At 44.2% G+C, this 22890-nt stretch overlaps 1 protein-coding gene across 3 annotated transcripts in view; it reads right to left on the bottom strand.

Annotated features, from left to right (window-relative positions):
* Window positions 1-22890, bottom strand: part of RNF31 (ring finger protein 31) — a 129373-nt gene that overhangs the window by 53875 nt on the left and 52608 nt on the right. The window contains exons 7-10 of one of the 3 annotated variants that reach the window (XM_082269225.1): window positions 20043-20205; window positions 19359-19959; window positions 19066-19263; window positions 10627-10875 (exon numbers count right to left, since the gene is read on the bottom strand). In XM_082269225.1, the coding sequence (XP_082125351.1) occupies window positions 10627-10875; window positions 19066-19263; window positions 19359-19959; window positions 20043-20205 (1211 nt within the window). Of the gene's footprint in view, window positions 1-10626; window positions 10876-19065; window positions 19264-19343; window positions 19960-20042; window positions 20206-22890 lie in introns of all 3 variants that reach the window. The other 2 variants (XM_082269223.1, XM_082269224.1) reach the window with 2 other exon arrangements.

Raw genomic sequence — 22890 nt, 5'->3', positions numbered from 1 at the left:
CCTTAAAGTGCGGCCGAAAGGCACGAAAGGACCCCTGAGAGGGCCGAAAGGAAGCATGCTTCTTACCAGGAGTCGACTTAGCCTTCTGGGATTGGGGCAGGAGCGTGCTCTTACCACCCGTGATCCCCTTTATCAGTGTATCCAAGGATTCACCAAAAAGGCGAGAACAGTCATAAGGAAGATTGGCTAAAGTCTTGCGAGAAGATTGGTCCACCGACCAACACTTCAACCAAACCAAACGGCGAGACAACACCGCCACACCGTGTACACGTGCGGCCAACGGGACCATATCCAAGTCCGCATCGCACAAATACATGACACCCTGATGGATTTGATCCACCATGTCCAATGTCGCCTGCGGGGCTGAGTCAGCCACCAAAACGCGTCTAAGCACCTGCGTCCAACTCGCGACCGCCTGGGCCGCCATAAGGGAAGCAAACAGAGCTTTCAACATAGAACCCATAATAGAATAGGTATGACGGGCAAGAGACTCCAGCCTCTTGTCCGTGGCATCCCGGAACACCGGGGTATCCTCAGCAGGAATCGCAGTGGACTTATTCAAAACCGCGATCGCGTGATCCCCTGGAGGTGGTACACACCAACGCTCGTCAGTAGCGGGCGTGAAAGGATAACGCAATTTGAACCTACTGGGTACAGCAAAAGGCTTGCGGATATTACGCCATTGTTCTTTAACAGCGTTTTGAAAATCATCCGTGCAGGGAAAAACCTGCGATGTTTTGCGCCGTCTCTTTGTCCCATAAGCTGCCAAGGCAGCCGGTGGACACGGTTCATCCTGCAAGCGCAGCGTATGTTTAATAGAAGCAACCATTTCATCCATGAGTGCAAGCTCTTCAGACGAGCCAGGGGGAGAATCATCCACCCCTTCAACCTCAGCCTCCACCTCGGACCCCACAAGATCCAGGGAGGAACGGGACCCTGATAAGGAGACCCCGGCCACACCAGCCCCTGCACCATCACCCTCTGAACCAGAGGCAATTGAATCTCTGGACCTTTTTGTGGATTGAGCAGCCACCAGCATTTGCACCTGTGCTCCCAGATTAGCCACAATCGCAGCCAAATCCCCCCCTGGGGGGGAAACAGCAGTCCCCTGACTACCCATCAATGTGGTAGGAAATTTGCCCTCCTGAGAATCCATTGCCCAAAAATTACTGCTGGCCAAGAAGGGGTTAACTGCCCCTTTAACAAGCGCAGCGAGCGCAGCCCACCGCACACACACACAGCACAATTGAGACCCCCACAGGGAAGACACAGAACCCAGGCAATGGATAAAGGAAGATCAGAAGGTAAAAACCTGAAGGAGACCTCGCTGTAGCTGCCGCCGCGATCGTGCACACCAGGAAAGAGGAAGTGATGCAATCAGGGCGCTCTGTGAAAGCCTATGGAAGGCTACAAGAAAATGGCCGCCCGCAGTTAAAACATGCGGCTGGGCGAGTGCAGGCAAAATGGCGCCGTTTGGCGCCGAAACCGCCGCTCCCCCACTACAGTGATGCATTAACACCACCCATGCAAAAAAACATGGCGGATCGCCGTAGCGATCGCTGTAAAGTGCCCCAACATGGTCAAAAGCATGTCCCACAGCACACAGCCTTCACACATACACAGGCTGACACAGACAGTGCAGCCCAGCCCCCCCTCCTTATGCCCACAGCATGCAGCCAGAGAGACAGGGAGAAACAAATCCACAGTGTGAAACACAGGCAGGGTAACACAGTCCCAGACTGACAGCCCTCCCAAAACAGACAGGTCCCCACATAAATACACTTACCTCCACGGATGGCGTGGGGAACCCGCACAGGCGAACAAACCGCTGCACACAAGGCAAGGAGAGTCGCATCCAGGACGCAGCACAATGGTGGGTTAAGAAACCGCACAGCGTCCAGTGAGGTAGCCACCTCACCAAGCATCCCTGCACCGAACAGGGATGGGTTGTTCACTGCGCCAGGAGCGATACCTGACTGAACGCTCGATGGCAGGCTGGGAAGCCACCGACCCACAACCTGCAACCAGGGGGATCAGCCTGAGACCCAGCCCGCACGAATCCTCTTCATCAGAAGAACTAACTAACGCTGAAAAAATAACAGCTAAGTAAAGCAAGAGAGAAAACTCAAACAAAAAATCAAAAAAGAAGAAAGAGTCTGGGGCACAAAGCCCCAGCACAGAGAGAGCCAGCCACTCCTGACAAACTAGACATTGAAACTGGAGTATGGATACAGGAGGTAGGAGGGTGTTGACTGAGGGGACCACCCCCTGGGGGTGGGATGTGTTAGAACTTTTATATTAACATATTCTGTTGCCTAGCTACTCCTTCGGAGCAAAGTCTAATACCCCATTGTGACGAATATGAAGAGGGCGGCGACTGTCGGAGGACGTAAGAGAAAAATAGAATTGCCCTCCGAGCATGCGCACTTGTCAATTCCTCAGCTGTTCAATGACGTATCCGGGGCTTTGAGCATGCGCACTGCTACGCTGCTCAGCTGTTCCTGACAGGAAGTGATGAGGGTAGGCATTTCTCACGGGGTAGGTTATTCTCACGGAACACCGGGTTTAGCAGAGACCACAATGCATTTTGCTATCACAGCGTCATCAGGCAGCAGATAGCGAAATGCATTATGGTCTCTGCTAAACCCGGAAGTAAAGAGGAAGAAGTCACCTCCCAACTGTAGGCACTGGTATACAGATCAGATTGCATGCTACAGGGAGCAACACAGAGGGAGAACAGCAGGAGTCTGCAGATCCTGTCCCCATCCAGCCACCCAGAGCAACCAATGCCTATTGCCCTGTGCCAGGTGGGCACATCTAATAGTAAGCAGACACTTTTTAAATAGATGTTAATTTGTTAATAAAGTTGCAGTATTACACTATTTTTGGCTTTCTATTTGTCTCCCTGCACATGGGCTTTTAAAACACCTATGAGAGGTAATTATTTGGAGGAGTGAGGAGAAGGAGCTAATTACTTTGTGGAGTTATTTAACCAATATCCAAGAGGAGAGGAGGTGTTCCTATGGTTTGATCCACCAAAGGATAAAGGGATCACAGGCTTGTGGGGTCTGTGTGACCCACCTGTATCCGGTAAGAGGCAAAGATTATCATCTTTATGCACTGGAGCACCTGATATTCAAGCAATATCATCCACTACCTTGCACGAACTGTTTTTTGTTGGATCACGGCTTTAACCCTTTGAGCACCATAGAAATGCACCTTATTTGATCATCAACGACATTTTCTGTCTAAACAAATATTTAATTCTATTTATTTATTCACCATTTTGTATATGCGTTTTTATTCACATACGTTTCTACATTAGAAATTTACATACGTTTCTACATTAGAAATTTACAAAGTAATCACTAGCACTGTATCGGTTCTTTATTGCACTTTCCAGCACCTTATATATATTTGTATTGCACAATATATTCTGTGGCACAAGCACTTTATAAAAAGGCTTATGATGGTATATATGATTATTGGTTTTAAAATTTAACCTACATATTTTTTTACCATTTTTTAGAATAAAGTTATTTGCCATAATTTATTCCTCGTCACAGACACACATCAGATATTGCACCTTATATTTATTTTTAGAATATTAATATTCTGTCACAGATATACACCAGATATTGCATTTTACATATCTATTTATTTTTTTAGAAAATTAATATTCTGGATGATATATGTACTGATTTAATGTTTGTTAATAAATTATTGTTTTTACTCTACTATACTCTCTCCAGTACTTTCTTCACCTATTGGCCGGCCATGTCCATCCAAATCCCTGTGGGACTCCTTTCTTTGTGTTTTTTATTCAACCAAATCATGCGACGAAGTATCACTGCCATCACGGATACCCTGCCAGCCAAGGGGGCTGTATCCAAGATGCATCACAGATGTACTGTAGCTCCTGGATCAACTGATCCGCCAGCTCAGGAGGGTGTTGACCCCCTGCCAGATCCTGGCATAAAATTTTTGCCCATTCCGTTAAGGTCTGAGAAACCAAGGTGATAGCAAACACCGGCCTCAACATTGAACCTGCCACGGTGAAAAGGTAACGGACCAGAGCCTTAAAGGATGGAGAATCCACCAATGGTAAAAGCGTGGCCTTATCTAGCCTGGAAACCTGAGAGTCCACCGAAGTTGGAACCATCAGATTCTTCAGGAGAGACTCCTCGCCAAACACTTAGGTATCCCAACCATGCATTTTGGGGAACCCCACTGACTAGTGAAAATCTTGTCAGTCCTCCAACTTTAAAGTTTCCCACACTGACACAATCAATGCCTCCACCAGCACTTTTTCAGAGGAGGAGGATTCATCCCCACTGCTAGAGCACTCATGGTGCGTGGACGCAGACCCAGTGGGCTGACTCGCGGCAGCCAAATCCACCTGAAACTCTGAGGAGGCAGAGGATACAGGTGAAGGTGGGGGGCGCTTCTTGCTAGGCCGCCTTTGCAGGGCCATATCAACCTTTGACACAAGTGACTGCAGGGCTGAGGTTATGGTCGCCAGGGCAGACTGAGACCCAGAAGGTCCCGCGGCTTCAAAGAGTGGGTCAGGTGGTGATACGCGTTCCAGAGGCTCCATAGTTGAAATGGAGCAGGGCTGTGCACAAAAATGGTAAAACGTTTTTTGGGGGGGGGGGGGGGTTTTTCTCCCAAAAGTAACCCCCCCGACACTACTTGGAGCACCACAAGTAGCAGCGCACCTGCGGCGCTGTATATAGCAGAGGAAGGATTGTATACCCACAGAGACTCACCACCCCAGAGCTGGAGAGTGCCAAACTGGAGAGTGTCTGCCACACTGCGATCAAAGGGAAGAGGAAGCGCCAATATTGACACTAGAGGCCCCTGCTGCACGTCACCCCACTATAAAAAAATGTCCGGCACTATCAATTACACAGGGAAACCAAAAACATGGCCACCGAAGACAGAGAAAACCCCCAGGGACCCCCCACAGTAAAAAGAATGCAGGATGTCCACCGCACCCTCTTAGAATAGGGGTTCACACAGGAACAGGTTGATTGTAGTTCACGCAGGAACAGAAAAAAGCAAAGAGAAAAAGAAATTCCATTTAAAAAGGAGAAAAATGCAAGGAGCACAGGTTCCAGATCCTTACTAGGCAGAAAAACGGAAGCAGCAAGAAGTGATGGTATACCCCCTAGGACTGCCTCAGGGGCGTAGCCAAAATTGTTTACACCTAGTCCTACTGCTGAGGTGAGCAGCCACTGCACTCAATGTTGGATTCTGTGTTTGGATTGTTCACAACGGTTAAACTGTGTGATTGATTTGCATCACCTTTTTGGATTACCACTGACTATTATTCCCTGCACTTTCATATATATTATATATATATATATATATATATATACACATACACACAGTGCCTTGCGAAAGTGTTCGGCCCCCTTGAACTTTGTGACCTTTTGCCACATTTCAGGCTTCAAACAAAGTATAAAACTGTAATTTTTTGGGAAGAATCAACAACAAGTGGGACACGATCATGAAGTGGAACGAAATTTATTGGATATTTCAAACTGTAACAAAAAAACTGAAAAATTAGGCGTGCAAAATTATTCAGCCCCCTTAAGTTAATACTTTGTAGCGCCACCTTTTGCTGTGATTACAGCTGTAAGTCTCTTGGGGTATGTCTCTATCAGTTTTGCACATCGAGAGACTGAAATTTTTGCCCATTCCTCCTTGCAAAACAGCTCGAGCTCAGTGAGGTTGGATGGAGAGCATTTGTGAACAGCAGTTTTCAGTTCTTTCCACAGATTCTCGATTGGATTCAGGTCTGGACTTTGACTTGGCCATTCTAACACCCGGATATGTTTATTTTTGAACCATTCCATTGTAGATTTTGCTTTATGTTTTGGAGCATTGTCTTGTTGGAAGACAAATCTCCGTCCCAGTCTCAGGTCTTTTGCAGACTCCATAAGGTTTTCTTCCAAAATGGTCCTGTATTTGGCTCCATCCATCTTCCCATCAATTTTACCCATCTTCCCTGTCCCTGCTGAAGAAAAGCAGGCCCAAACCATGATGCTGCTACCACCATGTTTGACAGTGGGGATGGTGTGTTCAGGGTGATGAGCTGTGTTGCTTTTACGCCAAACATAACTTTTTGCATTGTTGCCAAAAAGTTTGATTTTGGTTTCATCTGACCAGAGTTCCTTCTTCCACATGTTTGGTGTGTCTCCCAGGTGGCTTGTGGCAAACTTTAAATGACACTTTATATGGATATCTTTAATAGATGGCTTTCTTCTTGCCACTCTTCCATAAAGGCCAGATTTGTGCAGTATACGACTTATTGTTGTCCTATGGACAGAGTCTCCCACCTCAGCTGTAGATCTCTGCAGTTCATCCAGAGTGATCATGGGCCTCTTGGCTGCATCTCTGATCAGTCTTCTCCTTGTATGAGCTGAAAGTTTAGAGGGACGGCCAGGTCTTCGTAGATTTTCAGTGGTCTGATACTCCTTCCATTTCAATAGTATCGCTTGCACAGTGCTCCTTGGGATGTTTAAAGCTTGGGAAATCTTTTTATATACAAATCCAGCTTTAAACTTCTCCACAACAGTATCTAAGACCTGCCTGGTGTGTTCCTTGTTCTTCATGATGCTCTCTGCGCTTTAAACTGACCTCTGAGACTATCACAGTGCAGGTGCATTTATACAGAGATTTGATTACACACAGGTGGATTTTATTTATCATCATTAGTCATTTAGGTCAACATTGGATCATTCAGAGATCCTCACTGAACTTCTGGAGAGAGTTTGCTGCACTGAAAGTAAAGGGGCTGAATAATTTTGCCCGCCCAATTTTTCTGTTTTTTATTTAACAAAGTTTGAAATATCCCATAAATTTCGTTCCACTTCATGATTGTGTCCCACTTGTTGTTGATTCATCACAAAAAATTACAATTTTATATCTTTATGTTTGAAGCCTGAAATGTGGCAAAAGGTCGCAAAGTTCAAGGGGGCCGAATACTTTCGCAAGGCATTGTATATATATATATATATATATATATTATAGTGTTTATTTACTAATATGTATTGATCTTATGCACAATAGCTTTATTACCTGATTCACGTGTATATATACATATACACATATACATACACACACATACACTTTAGATTCTATTATTGCAAGTGGTGACACTGCAAAAATTGGCTGCTATTATGTTCTGTTTCACAGTCTCTTTCACCTGTTATCCACTCCCCTATTGGTTAGCGCATTGGTTTACTATTACCACTGGTGCTAGATTTATTGCTCAAGATCAGCCGTTCGCGGTGATACCTTAAATGTGTGATATAATCGCTGTTTACGTACCAATGCGTGCATTCGCCTTTGCGTGCAAAGGGGGATGGGGACACTTTACTTTAACTCTTACTGTTTATTGTATTGTTTTTACACTGTACCTTTAATTTTTTTTTTTTTTTTTATAACTTTTATTGTTGTCACAAGAGATGCAAACGATCCTTGTGACAGCAATAGGCAGTGACAGGTCCTCTTTACTGAGGGGTTTATTTGACCCCAGATTGCTCCTCTACCCTTTAAAGCTTTGGCTCACACCAAGATCAGTATGAACCAATGCTTTTTTCAAACCAGTAATGGTTTGCTTACAACTGGCGAAACCGAAAGTGACAAAATACTCGTAGACAATTGTATACTAGGCTATGGGTCCATGCACATAGCTGCTTATAGTAGTGGAAATATTTTGCTGAATATGTAAACATAAATATATATATAAAAATAATAGGAGACAGTTGTGTTAGAAGGCCTTATTTAAAGGATGTATGCATGTAAACACTAAAGTAATTTGCTGCTGCAGGGCCAATATGTAAATATAAACAATGTGTACATCAGTGGTGCTTGTGCCACTGATTATATACAACTAAGATTGTGCCCTGAATGAGTATTGCATTCCATCACTGTGTGGGTGGAGCCAGTGCTCCTTGTATATTCTGTATTACCACCATCATCATGATGCTGATATTTTGACAATTCATGATCAGACATGGGGGGAACCAGCATGGTTATAGGGTGTTGCAGTTCCCTATCAGGAATGTTCTCATGGCCAGTGGGAGGAACCATTTATTTTTGTGTATAATTTGACAGGGGCCTTTGAATTGAAATATGACTCAATGTACTGATGAACCACTGCCCCTCTCTTTAGAAGTCTTTACAACACTAATTACTTCCGCCATTAATAAATCGTAAAAAGTGCCCTCTTATTTCTTTACTAATTCCACAGTAAATAAGATCAAATTTGGAACAAAATTGGACTGTGTGAAGCATAGCACCTATATTTTTTCCCTCTAGTCCATGCATCAGGCTGATATAGCATGTCTATTGACAGCAGCATTTTGGTAGCATCCAGTAATCAGCAGAGCAAAGCAGTTCTGGGCACTAAATTAAGAGCCTTTTCACACTGCTCTGTAGCAAAAGCTGTGTGTCAGATACATTTCCGGTGTGTTTTTGGGGTGCCTGCAGCTGTGAAAAATGGACATGTGACTCAAAAACGCACCAATAATGCAAAACGCAGTGTGGTTTTACCGCGATTTCCATTCATTTCAATGGGGAGCTGCATTTTTGGTGTGAAGATGCAACATGCTGGACTTTTCAAAAAGAACCGCACCCGTAACGCAGGGGTGTAGAAAGTTCCATAGGATCTTTGCAAGGTAAAAACGCAGGAAAAACGTATCAGCGTGAAAGGGCCCTAAGCCCCGGTTTACACTGCTGCGACTTGTCATGCAAATTGAGAGTTTAAAGTCGCATGGCAAGTTGCGCCCTATAACGGCAATAGAACCTTTCTAATCAGTCACTTTGACTTAGAAAAAGATTCCTGCACGACTTTGGTGCGACTTCAACACGACTTGTATTGATTTCTGCTAAAGAAGTTGTATGCAAGCCATGATGAAGTTGCGCAGGGATGTCAGATTCAAAGTTGCACAACTTTGAAGCCGCAGCAGTGTGAACAAGGGCTCAAGGTTTGAAAAATGTATGTTATAATTTGGATACTACAATTAAATAAGACTTTAAAGGCTCAAAGAGTATACACATTTAAAAACTATTTTATTTTCAATAAAGTTCGTATAAAACACAGTAATGAATTCTATCAAAAAGTATGGTGCACAGAGAAAGTAGGGGGTACACATTCCCACATTGTAATTTTACACAGAGAAAAATTGGTATCTACATATGAAGAATGCATAGACTTATCTAACGCATATCAGAGTCACTTGGCTCCTTCCTTAGGGATGTTCTGCAGTAAAACGTAAATGTAGTCTACGAGATGAAAATCATGTCATATTCAAAAGAACATGTATGCTTGTATATACACAGGCATCTTGTATAGAAAGAGTGGGTTCATATGAGGTACTTACAAAGTGTCCCAAAAACTGAGGTTCAAAAGGATCAATAGAAACAAATAAGAACTCTGCAATACCATCTCATCGGAAGAACATCCTAATCCCACTAGATGCTGGCAGGGGAAGGTGGTTAGAGGGGCCCAAAAAAATTGCTGAGGGGGCCAGGGAGGCATACAATGGGACCACCTGGCACCAATATGGAAGAAAAATATGAACCCACTCTTTTGCTTTAGAAGATGCCTGTGTATATATAAAAGCATACAGGTTTTTTTGACTAGGACATAATTTCCATCTTGTAGACTACATCTACATTTACTGCAAAACTATCATTGAGGAAGGAGCAGACTCCGAAACGTGTCGCCAGGTCTATGCATTCTTCATAGGTAGATACCAATATTTCTATGTGTAAAATTACAATGAAGTAATGTGTAACCCCTACTTTTTCTGTGCATCAGACTTTTTGATACAATTCATTACTGTGTTTTATGCAAACTTTATTGAAAATAAAATTATTCTTTTTAATATATTTGCAACTTTTTGAGCCTTTAAAGCAGAGTTCCAGCCGTTTTTGTGTTTATTAAAAGTCAGCAGCTTTAAAAAGTGTAGCTGCTGACTTTTAATAAACACATACTCACCTGTCCCACGGTCCATCGATGCTGCCCGGGGGGAGCCTCTGTTCTCCCCGTCTTCTCCCCATGGTGCAGACATCTCTGGTGGGGGCACCCGGCTGTGACAGCTTGTGGCTGGGGGAAAACCTTTTTTTTTTAATTATTTAGGGATGCGGCCATGGTAGGCAGATATTCTAACCTCAATATTGTTTGACATTTAAATAGGACATACCACTTTTTCTAAACAAACAGACTTTTCTAAATGAACAAAAAAAAAAAACAGACCAGCGGTACGCAACACCAGTCCTTGAGGGGCGTAAATAGTTGCCCATTTTCTTCACATGCAAATGAATTAGTGCAGGACACTAATTAAAGCAGATTTGCCCTAGATAATACCACTAGAATTATCTTGTCTAACAATTATTTAATGCTATTTTGATGCAAGAATGCGTTTAAAAATGAAAATGGCTGCAACATTCAGCCAGTGAAACAATACAAAAAAATTACAGCATACAGTTTTTGTCAGTACAGTTTGAGAACAAAGTAGCAGTGCTACTAAGGCTGGACATTCGGAAGAAGATAGATGCCGGTCAGTCTAAATGAGAGATCAAAGAGCATATATGTCTTAATCATTATACCTTACTCCTCCGTTGTATAATAGATAAGTTCACAGCATCCTCCATGTCACCTCCACTAGCCACCCATGCGGTACGAGCCTCTTCTGCTGTAAAAGCCCCCAGGTCAGGTGCTGCTTTCTGGGCAGCTTCAATCACCCGTTCCAGTACATAGGGAAGTTCTGTCTGCAGCCACCCTAGGGGCACCTCTGTTCCAGAGTATTGGAGAGCGCTGTACACCTCTTCAGGGGACACACCATGTGCCTCTCCTTCCTGTTAGTTGCAGGAAAAAAATGAAAGGAAACTGTTATGAGCGTGCTAAACATGCAAAAAAATCCCTCTAAATATTTTGGGCGTAAGGAGTATGTCCAGGCCCTCCTTTCCTGCAGCTCTCTGGGCAAATTTACTGGAAATATCCAGGTGTCATTTTGACAGCCGGAACTTGATTTACACAGTAGCAGATCTTTCTGTTCTAGTGCAAAATTACATTCCTAGAATATCTGCAGTGGTAAGAAGAGTTACAGTGTAGCAATACCAGTATTGCTTCATTGTGAATTATCTGGTAATTTTATAGCATTTTTAAAAAGAAGACCTTTAACTTGCATTTGATGACAGCTAACGCAACCTTGCAAGTCAAAAAAATTAATAAAAAAATATATAACTATAGTTATTATAACACACATTTAGTTATATATTTATTCAATAACTGCTGTACTTGGTAACTTTAATATAGCATCCATTTTTTATATTCATCACTTCACCTTTATGCATATTATTTTTAGTCACCAGCACTTTATGAATTTTCTACTATTGATTTACTATTTATGATTGATGTAATATATATGATTATTTATATTTATTTATCTTTGCTGCACTTTGTTGCGTTATATAATGACCACCTCAACTTCACATATATTGGCTCACTTGATCAGTTCTACTAATTTTCTATTATTCACCCATGGTCTATGTGATACAGAGGATCATTTACATTATATTTTTATTTTGTTTTAATCCTAGTGAGTGGCGCCATATACCTCTCCAATTATCACATATATACATACACACATACTGGAGTGTTTGGCCTTGGTACAGACACACACAGGTTAAAATGGCAGTCAACCATTTGCCGACCACCCCATGCAGATTTATTGCGGCAGGGCGGCTCGGCTGTGCATAATCACGTAGAGCTACGTGATTATGCGCATGCGTTTTGAGCCACGCTCCCGTTGCGATTAGACACAGTGGGAGTCAGACGGCAGGAGGAGCAGGCTCGATCGATGTCGGGCTCCCGCAATCTTCAGGGAAATGAACAGGAGAGCCGCTTGCCTATGTACCACCACTGTGTCAGGTCTTACAATATGCCATGAGAAGCTTTTAGATTAGTGATGCATAGGTGGGGGGTTCCCCCCTTAATGGTGGTTTAATATAATAACATTTCCCCATTCCCATCTCCATTTTTTAAATACATCATTTTCGTTTTAATTAGTAGGTGCCCTGATCCTGCCTTTTGGTCTATGGTGCCTTCTAATAGTCCACAATGAGGGTCCCGCTTTACTTATTTTCCCCCCCTTGCTGGTCTGTCACTTTCCAACACATACCTATCATATCATTTAATTAGTCCCTTTGTTATGTTCCCTATTTAAGTGCAATGTTGGTGGAGGGGCGGGTCTGCCTGATGAAGGAGGAGGTCCTCCGAAACGACATTGCAGCCCGCCCTCCACGTTTTGTTTAGCATTCTGATCCCTGTCGGTCTCCGTGGAGGAGCCGACAGGTCACGATAGTGTCACTTCCAGTTCCGGTTCCCGGTCAGTTCCGGTTCCGGATATCAGCGGCGCTAGCGAGGCTGCCCAACCAGGGAGCCTTTGCTATTTGCAGGCTTCAGCTCAGAGCCTGGGGCGTGAGCTCCTTCAACACATAACCGTCATCTGGACCTCACAGCCCGCAACTTACCATCTGGCTTCACTGTGGAGACCCCCTTTGGACATCACATATGCTGATCTTGTTTTATTTACATGTAGTTGATACAATAAAATTGTCTTGTTTTACATTCACCCCTGTGACCTTGCGCCCTTGTTTTCCTTTGTATTACATACCTGGAGGGATTCCCTACCTCTCGAGGAGCTTCCAGTCTGAATACCACATTCCAGCCCCCCTTTGGAGTTTGTGACTTTTATAGCAAAAGGACTTGTTGCTACTTTGGACAACACTGACGGAAGACTTATGACCCTTGGATGAGGTTTTTATACACGTTCCCCCTGTTCCAATGATGTTTCATTGAATCTTTATTCTATGCTCATGCTTCCCTTACAGTTGTCTTCACCACTTATGTTCTCAATTCCACCTATAGTGTGGTCTCCCCCATCCTATTGATACAGTGAGCGCTAATTCACTGATTCAGGTCAGTGTGTTTTTTTGTTTGTTGTCTCTAAGTAAACCCTGATAGCCCAGACCACATCCAAAGAATTTAAAAGCATACTCCTTAGGATACTGAGGTTTAGGACAAAGGGAAGGCAGTACAATGTCTTAATTTAGATGAAAATCAGAAACCACCTTAGGAAGGAACGACTGATTAGGTCTAAGTACCACCTTATCTCTGTGAACCACCAGATAAGGTGAGTGGCAAGACAATGCCGCCAATTCAGATAATCTGTGGGCAGAAGTGATTGCCCCAAGAAAGGCAACCTTCTGAGAAAGCAAGCAGGCAAATCTCCCGAATTTTCTCAAAAGGGGGCTTTTGAAGAACAGACAGCACAAAATTGAGATCCCATGGCTGTAACGGGGATCGCCATGGAGGCACAAAATGGTGCACACCTTGAATGAATGTCCGGATAAAGGCGTGCGTGGCTAATGGGCATTGAAAATAGATAGCCAAAGCCAAAACTTGGCCTTTCATAATACCCAAGGCCAACCGCTGTTCAACCTCTTTCTGTAGAAAAGCCAAAAACCTGGCGATAAAAAGACAAGCGAGGGTGCACTTTCAGCGATTCGCACCATGAAATGTACGATTTCCACGTGCGATGATAGATCTTTCAAGAAGTCGACTTTCTAGCCTTCAAGAGAGAGTGGGGATTACAGACTCAGAGAGACCCCTATTTCGCGACACCTAACTTTCAAACGGCCATGCTGTTAAAGCCAGTGACTGTAGAGCAGGATGGAAGATCGGACCCTGAAACAACAGATATTCCCTGAGAGGAAGCCTCCAATGGGGTATCGGTGGCCAATCTTATGAGGTCTGTGTACCAACATGGAAGAGGCCAGTCTGGAGCCACCAGAATGATCGGAATGTTTTCCACCTCTATCCTGCGCAGAAGGCGCAGCAGAAGTTTAAACGGGGGAAATGCATAAATCAGCTGATACTGACCCCAAGGAGCCACCAGGGCATCTGTGGCATTAGCCAGAAGATCTTGAGACCTGGCTTTGAAATTCTGCACCTTCTTGTTGAGGCGGGAGGCAAACAGATCGATCTCGGGGGTCCACCACCGAGCACACAGTAGGTGAAACACCTCTGGGTGTAGGGACCACTCCCCTTGATCCAACACCTGACAACTCAGGTAATCCGCCTGCCAGTTTTCCACACCTGGGATATGTGCAGCAGGGAGGGTTGGAACAAATCTTTCTGCCCAAGTCAGAATTTTGGCCACCTCCCTGGCTGCCAGGACACTCCTGGTACCCCCCTGGTGATTGATGTAAGCCACAGCCGTGGCGTTGTCTGATTGAACCCGAACCTGACAATTGCGTAGGCGAGTCGTCCAATGACTTAGACAAAGTTTGTCAGAGGGGAGGAAAGCAATTGCCAAGGCTGAATCCAGAGTCGGGCCTAAGTACTCCAGTCTCAGAACTGGAGTCAATGCAGAGTTTTTGAAGTTGATGTTCCAGCCGAACTCTTGTAGAGCTCGGACAGTGATCTCCAGATTCTCCAACAGAACCGAATGAGAGACCTCTCTCAACAGGAGATCGTCCAGGTATCCCAGTACCGTAATCCCCCCCCCCCGGCACCTTGGGAGTGGAGGCGAGACCAAAGGGTAACGCCACAAATTGATAATGCTGCTCCGCTACCGCAAAGCGAAGAAACCGCTGGGGATGTCCACTGCCGTATGGATGGACTCCATCCGAAACCTCTGTACCCGCATAAAGCAGTTCAGGGCTTTGAGATCTAGGATGGGGCGCACCTTGCCTTCTTTTCCAGGAACAGTGAACAGGTTTGAATAACACCTCTGAAAGCATTCCGAAGCTGGAACCATCGACACAATCACCCCTTGCGACCGCAAGTCGTGTCCAGAGAGGCTCCAAATAGCTTCTCCCCCCTAAAAGGGAGACCAGCAACAGCTTTTTTAGAAGCCTGGTCAGCCGACCAGCATTTCAGCCATATCAGGCGTCTAACAGCAACCCCCACTGCGGACCTCCTGTCCACCAATAAGGCCAAGTCCAGGGACGTATCACACGAACGCCAGGGTCTGGAACAGTTTCAGAACCACAGGGGGAAGCTGTGTCGTTTTCAAGTTACTCTTCAGCAACTTCACCCATTCAGTAGCAGTCTGTGCTATGAGAACGTTCACAAAGTTAGCTTTTAACATGTGCCCCGTCACCACATGTAAATGGCAGGATAAGGTTTCCACCCGTCTATCCACGGAATCCGAAAAGGTTGGCGACTCTTCAACCGGCACCAGAGTCGCTTTATTCAACCTGGCCACCGGGGAATCCACCTTCGGTGGTACAGCCCACCTGGTATCCACCGTCTCCGCAAAAAGATAAAGGCGTGCAAAATGCTTAGGCACCACCAGCATGTGCTTAATGCGTCACCATTGTTCATCCACAATAGAGTGAAACAAGTCAGGACAAGGGAATACTTTACCTGATTTGCGATATTTACAGGAGTCAAAAGACACCTGCATACCTGACGCTGTGGGTTCATCAGCCATTTTAAGAGTCTCCCGCACAGAATCTATCAAATTTTCCACCAAGGCGCATTTTCGAGCGACAGCCGAGGATGGCAGATCCTCTTCACCGTCAGAATGTGAAGACACCGACCCCTCAGGGTGGTCTGCGTTAGGGCTGAACGATAGTCGATGTTCACATCGACATTGTGTGGTGAGCCTGGGCGATAGCCACATCCCCGGAACATGCGATAGAAGGCAGTGTGTGTAAAAGGCAGAGAAGCGTGTACTATCACACACAGCGCTGCTAAAGGGAGGGGGCAGCCCGGTGTCTACTCGCAGCTATCATCCTCCTGTAACAGCAGACACCTCTCTCCACACTGGCATCCCACACATCTTACTGAGCATCCCCCTCCCCCTGCACAAGTTCGGATGTAAACAGACAGGAGAAGGAACCCGGGAGGAGGGAGATTTCACTGCCAGAGCCACACTGATGATCTGAGGTCTGTGTATGGTTATAGATACAGTGGAGGGGGAGGGCACAGTAACCAGGAAGGGCAAGTAGCACACATGATGGAGTGATTAGGGGGGGGCGCAAGAGGATATGTATTGGGGGGTGCTTTGGGAGGAGAGAGTACTTCTGCTGGTGGAGGGGGGGGGGGTCCTCTCCCCTTCCAAAGCACCCCCCAATACATATTCTTTTACCCCCCTCTCCCCCAAATCAAAAGATGCTGCGTCCCTCTCTGCCCCCCCACGGATATAAGGCTGTGTTCTTCTACTCACTGTGAGTCCCGACTTCTCTGCCTTCCACCACACTGTCTTCTTAACCTGCTGTGATACTTCCCACCCAGTTCCCTACGCGACAAAGATGATCCGCCGCAAAAAATATCGCAATATATATAGTTGGGAAAAAAATATCAGACTTGTTAACCATTTACTGTCTTATATTCTGTCCACAGCCTCTGACCATCTCCTGTACTACCGTATGTGTGCAGTCTCTGACCATCTCTTATACTATGTCTGCAGTCTCTCACCATCTCCTGTATTCTGTCTGCAGTCTCTGACCATCTCCTGTATTCTGTCTAAACTCTCTGAGCATCCCCTGTATTCTGTCTGCACTCTCTGACCATCTCTTGTATTCTGTCTGCAGTCTCTGACCATCCCCTGTATTCTGTCTGCAGTCTCTGACCATCCCCTGTATTCTGTCTGCAGTCTCTGACCATCTCTTGTATTCTGTCTGAAGTCTCTGACCATCTCTTGTATTCTGTCTGAAGTCTCTGACCATCTCTTGTATTCTGTCTGAAGTCTCTGACCATCTCCTGTATTTTGTCGGCAGTCAGTGACCATCTCCTGTATTCTGTTTGCAGTCTCACCATCTCTTGTATTCTGTCTGAAGTCTCTCACCATCTCTTGTATTCTGTCTGCACTATCTGACCGTCTCTTGTAGTATGTCTGCACTATCTGACCGTCTCTTGTAGTATGTCTGCACTCTCTGATCGTCTCTTGTAGTAAGTCTGCAGTCTCTGACCGTCTCTTGTAGTATGTCTGCACTCTCTGACCATCTCTTGTAGTAAGTCTGCACTCTTTGATTGTCTCTTGTAGTAAGTCTGCAGTCTCTGGCCGTCTCTTGTAGTATGTCTGCAGTCTCTAACATCTCTCTGTGGCATACATAGCAGAACTTGTTTTTTAACTGTATCCCAGTGGGGATGATATTTTGTCATGCCATATTGACTTTTTAAGTGTAAACTTGGTATGAGTAATGTCGTTGTTTACATATCATGTTTATACTGTTTTAAACAAGTTAAAGTTTTGTTGTTTAATATGTATTTTTGTCACTTAATTCTGAAAAAAACTTTTTAACAGTGAGATAATTTAGGGGCAGAATTTGAGGATAGGGGTTGGGTGGGGAAACTGGTGGCGAGTAACTCTTAAAGCCTGGCTAGTAGCTCAGGAATTCAAATTTTGAGCCCTTCATATATATATATATATATATATACACACACACACAGCACACACTATATTGTCAACATTCTGCCTTTACACGCACATTAACTTTAATTGATAGCATCCCAGTCTTAGTTCCTAGGGTTTAATATGGAGTTGCCCCACCCTTTACAACTATAACAGCTTCAACTCTTCTGGGAAGGCTGTCCACAAGGTTTAGGAGTGTGTCTGTGGGAATGTTTGACCATTCTTCCAGAAGCGCATTTGTGAGGTCAGGCACAGATGTTGGACGAGAAGGCCCGGTTCACAGTCTCTGCTCTAAATCGTCCTAAAGGTGTTCTATCGAGTTGAGGCTACTTGGTGCAACTCCAAAGCGATTTTGGCCCCACAGAACATGCAAACCAAAATCGAAAACACATCAAAGCACATCTTTCTGATGCACTTTTTGTATAAATTACAGGCATTCCCTGGTGAGATCACCATCAGGATTCTGCACCCCTTTACATTGGGACTTTAAAAGGTTGAACATTTTACCCATCTGTGTGTGCCATGTCTGTCTCTTCAGATGTATATCTTTAGTGATAGAGCTTAATTTTATATTTGCGTTTTCCTGTGTGTGTGTGTGTGTGTGTGTGTGTGTGTGTGTGTGTGTGTGTGTGTGTGTGTGTGTGTATGTATATATATATATATATATATACATACATACATACATACATACACACAGATACACACACACACAAAAACACATATATATATACACAGCACCCCCATACACGGATATCCCTGCTGCAGTTTGTTTTGGAGTCCTAAAAATAAATATACATACAGATACTCAGTTTTATCTAACACTTGGGGAATAGAGAGACTTTGTATATCTGCCCAAACCTTTTGATCCAAAGTTTGGATATTCTGTGTCTGCATTTCAGCAAGAATGCTTTCCTGAGAGCTGCTTGAGCCTCGGTTAGTTGACCTATTAATCCTGTGTGCGCCCTTTGATCCGTGCTATAGCCAACTTAATGTTTGATACTATATTGAAAGCGAATCCTCTTTTTTGATTTCACCATTGAAGTAGCTCAGAAAGAATCCCCTGAAGAAACCGTTCCAGTGAAACATGTCGGGATTGCTACTCCGTGATATCAGTATATTTTCTACCTGAAGTGAGTGTATATGCAGCAAACAAATAGATTTTAACAATATATATGTGCAATATATGTCTTTCTTTTTTCTTTTTGGGTTATTTTAAATGTAATAATAAAATTTGTATTTTTATATATAAAAAAGTTCTTATTGATTTTCTGGCACCTGAAAAATCCAACCCAGTTTTCTCCTCCTCCATACCTTATGGTTGGATGAGATTTCTTCCTAGTAGTTAACAATAGTCTTTCTTGAGGTGGTTTGTGGTTCTTGTTTTGGTTTGTAATTTCATGGTATAAAAATTAAAACCCTTTTCTTTAAATAAAGAATGCATAAAAAAAAAAAAAAAAAAAAAAAAAAAAACAGTACAGTTTTTTTCTTGTATTTTCTGTATATCCATACAGCTCATGAGTCGTACAGTGATAGATTTACCATATTGTGAAATGGCTGGTGCCTAAGTACAGATCTGTAATAACAAGTCGTGCAAAGTACAGTGACAAATTACCATTACCTTAATTAAGGCCACTAATTTGATACCATCTTCTTTTAGCTTCTTCTGCCTCATCTCCTCCTGGTTTAATAATTGCCTGTGTGCGTCCAGTATCTTTTTCTCTCTGGCAGGACTAGCCATTCCACTTGTGCGGTCACACATCTCACAGACACGTCCACTATGTTTGTTATAAAAGGTGCAGTGGGAGCATTCCCAGCCCTAAAGATCATAGAACAATGGTCAAAAAATGTTAACATATCATGGCACATAAACAGAGTGCTAGCTTCCCCATACATTACCTCTAGTTTTCTCACTTTTATTCCTTGCTCAATGCTTCCTTTTGAGGATTCAGCAACATTGGCCAGACTGGTTCTTAAAAAATGGACAGGGTCACTGATGGAGTTCGCAGATGTGTATGTGTTATCTAAGCTATCCTTTGGGAAAGCACCAATATCTCCTGCACCGTAGATTGTTGATGTTTGGTTAGCTCTTTCTACATTCTCAATTTTGTTACCAAATGCAAATGACTGCTGTATTTCTTTCTCCGTCAACAAAAGGCTAGTCTTTTGAGGAAGGGGCAACGTTTTGTAGCGATCCCTAGCATCTGTACCATCTTTAGATGATGACGCAGTGGATTCAGGATTTTCTCTAGATGGTTTCCGAGCTAGTCGAGGCCGGTCACAAACTGCACACAGCACAGCAGAAGAGGGGTTTTGTAGGGTACATGCCTGGCACTCCCACATATCTTTCTGTAAGGATGTTTCTTGTAACATGCTGGACATGATGTTGTTACAGCCACGAGGACGTTTACAAGTGATGCACAGCACTGAACCCCCTCTGTTTAAAGTACTGCAAGTCATACATTCCCATGGAGGGCGAGAGGAAAGGTGTGAAATAAATTCCTCTTCCTTAAGCCTTGAAAGAAAAAAAAAACATTAAGTCTGCAAGATGGTCTTTTGCCAACCTTACAATAACTAAAACCAAAAAGTGACCAGTACCTGTTAGTAGTGGAAATACCATAAGGAGAGCGAAGGTGATGTGATCGGTTGGGGTGAGAGTGTACTCGCTGATCACATGCCGAACAGAGGGTCTCATTACAAGAAGAACACAATACAGAGACATTCTTCACACCACAAAGGCAGCATCCAGCAGAAATGCCTTCTGAGACAATAACATAAGGTTATCAAGTGGCTGTTTTTAGAAGACATGCAAGTAAAATCCATGCAAGCAACTGACAAGTAAAGCTTGCCATACACTGATCGAAATCAGTGTGTGGGAATCCTCCACTTGTCAAAAGCAAATTGTGTAATAGACTTCTGTCGAAGGAACAGGTTGAAAATATTTTATGTAGACTGTAGACACTGACCAATGCATTCTGTGCGGGTGCCTCTGTCAGAAAATAGTAGCCTGGCGGGGGAGCTTGAAGAGGAATTCGCTCATCCACCTAGTTCGTGAGGATGGAGAAATTTGTACAATTGTTTTCATTCAGCCTGCTGGATGAATGAAAATAACTGCATAGCCAGTTTAAGGCAAGATCAACAGCACATATTTGCGGTCGCTATTTTTCAGAAACTGCTTATTTGACTTTTACTCTTAGTTTTTCCAATGACAGAACAAATGTATCTACTATGTTGTGTGCACTATCAATATATACTTCTCACTGCTCCACATGGTGCTATCTGCTTCATGCTTACAGCGAAGCAGCACACACTGTATCCAATATGACAGTATAGGAAAGAGATGTGTTATTCATATCTGCCCATCACAGAACTGCTACCATATTTTCAATAAAAATGAACAGAAAGTGTAATAACTGGATTTTTGTAAGAACTTACTGTAAAATCCTTTTCTCTGAAGTTCATCAACAGACGCAGCTCCATCTAGTCAGAGACTATAGGGTTATGCTCCTCATATCAGGAATAGGCATTAGGCAGGAAAAAAGCTTAACCATACCTATGGGGACTGTCCCCTGCAGGCATAACCCCACACACACCCTGCTATCATCAAGCAGTTTAGTTGCAAGCAGTGTTTAGAATAGAAAAAAACCCCATTCACTCAGAAGTAGAGGGGCGGGTACTGCGTCTGTCGATGAACTTCAGAGAAAAGGAGATTACAGTAAGTTCTTACAAAAATCCAGTTTTCTCTATCATTCATCGACAGATGCAGCTCCATCTAGTCAGAGAATATAGGAATGTCCCTAAACAGTATATTCATGAGGGGTGGGAAGACAACGCAAACGGAAACGTTACTCCCCAAAGGCTAAATTTAGCCAACCAGGTAACATGGAGCTCAACCAGGAACAACTGGAACTCACCATGAAATCAGAATACACCCTCAAAGAGAAACAAAAAAAAAAAAAATTCTCTTTAACCACTTCCCGCCTGCCCTATAGGCGATGGACGTCGGGAAGGTGGTTGCATTATCCTGACCGGACGTCATATGACGGCGGTGTCACTGACACACCGTATCTCTGATCTCGGTAAAGAGCCTACTGATGTAGGCTCTTTACCATATGACCAGCTGTGTCCAATCACAGCTGGTCACATAGTACACAGGAAGAGCCTTTGATCGGCTTTGCTTAGTTCGTGCCTGACAGGCACGAGTAGAGGAGAGCCGATCTGCTGCTCTCCTGACAGGGGGGGGGGGGGCCTGCACTGGTAATCAGGGTGCCACTAGAACCACAAGGGATGCCCACCCATGACCCCAGGGATGCCCACCATGGCCACCAGGGATGGCAATCAGGGCTCAGAGAGCCTGCCAGTCCCCTCCCCATCAGTTCTGCCAGCCAGTGCCCTCCCCATCAGTGCTGCCCACCAGTGCCCTCCCCATCAGTGCTGCCCACCAGTGCCCATCATTGCTGCCCATTATTGCCCACCAGTGCCGCCTATCAGTGCCCATCAGTGCCGCCTATCAATGCTACCTATCAGTGCCAACTATCAGTGCAGGAAAAAACTTATTTACAAAATTGTATAACAAACAAAGAAACTTTTTTTTTTTTCCAAACTTTTCGGTCTTTTTTTATTTGTTTAGCAAAAAGAAAAAACCTTGCGGTGATCAAATACCACCAAAATAAAGCTTTATTTGTGGGAAAAAAATGACATAAATTTGGTTTAGGTACAGTGTTGCATGACGGCGCGCAATTGTCATTCAAAATGCAACAGCGCTAAAAGCTGAAAATTGGCCTGGGCAGGAAGGGGGTGAAAGTGCCTGGTATTGAAGTGGTTAAACCGCAGCCTGCAAAACCTAGTGGCCAAAGGAAGCATCCAAAGATGCCAACACATCTACTTTGTAAAATTTTGTTAATGTATGCACAGACGACCAAGTTGCCGTATTGCAAACTTACAGCATCGACGCCTGATGGAGAAAAGCCCAAGAGGCACTCAGCGCTCTCGTAGAATGCGCTTTTACCGGGAAAGGAGGAACCTGACCATTCAGTGAATAAGCCTGAACTACCGTCTGCCGGATCCATCTGAATATGGTCGCCGCAGACGCAGCCAATCCCTTACGAGATCCTTCGGTAAGGATAAAAAGAGCATCTGATTTTCTAAAAAAGACTCAGTAGACCCTGATCGCCCGAACCACATCTAAAGAGTGCAACGCAAATTCTTTAGAACGTCTGGGCTTCGGGCAGCGTGAAGGCAACACAATGTCTTAATGCAGATGAAAATCAGAAACAAACTTAGGAAGAAACGACTATTTAGGTCGAAGTACCACTTTATTCCTGTGTATCACTAGATAAGGTGAGCGGCAGGACAACGCCAACAGTTCAGATACTTTGCGGGCAGAAGTGATAGCCACCAAGAAGGCAACCTTGTGGGACAACAAAAGCAGAGAAATCTCCTGAAT

The sequence above is a fragment of the Pelophylax lessonae genome (genome assembly GCF_965119305.1).
Source record: "Pelophylax lessonae genome assembly, chromosome: 1".
NCBI classification, from domain to species: Eukaryota; Metazoa; Chordata; class Amphibia; order Anura; family Ranidae; genus Pelophylax; species Pelophylax lessonae.
The sequence above is the reverse complement of the archived record's forward strand: the minus strand, read 5'-3'. Positions and strand labels throughout refer to the sequence as shown.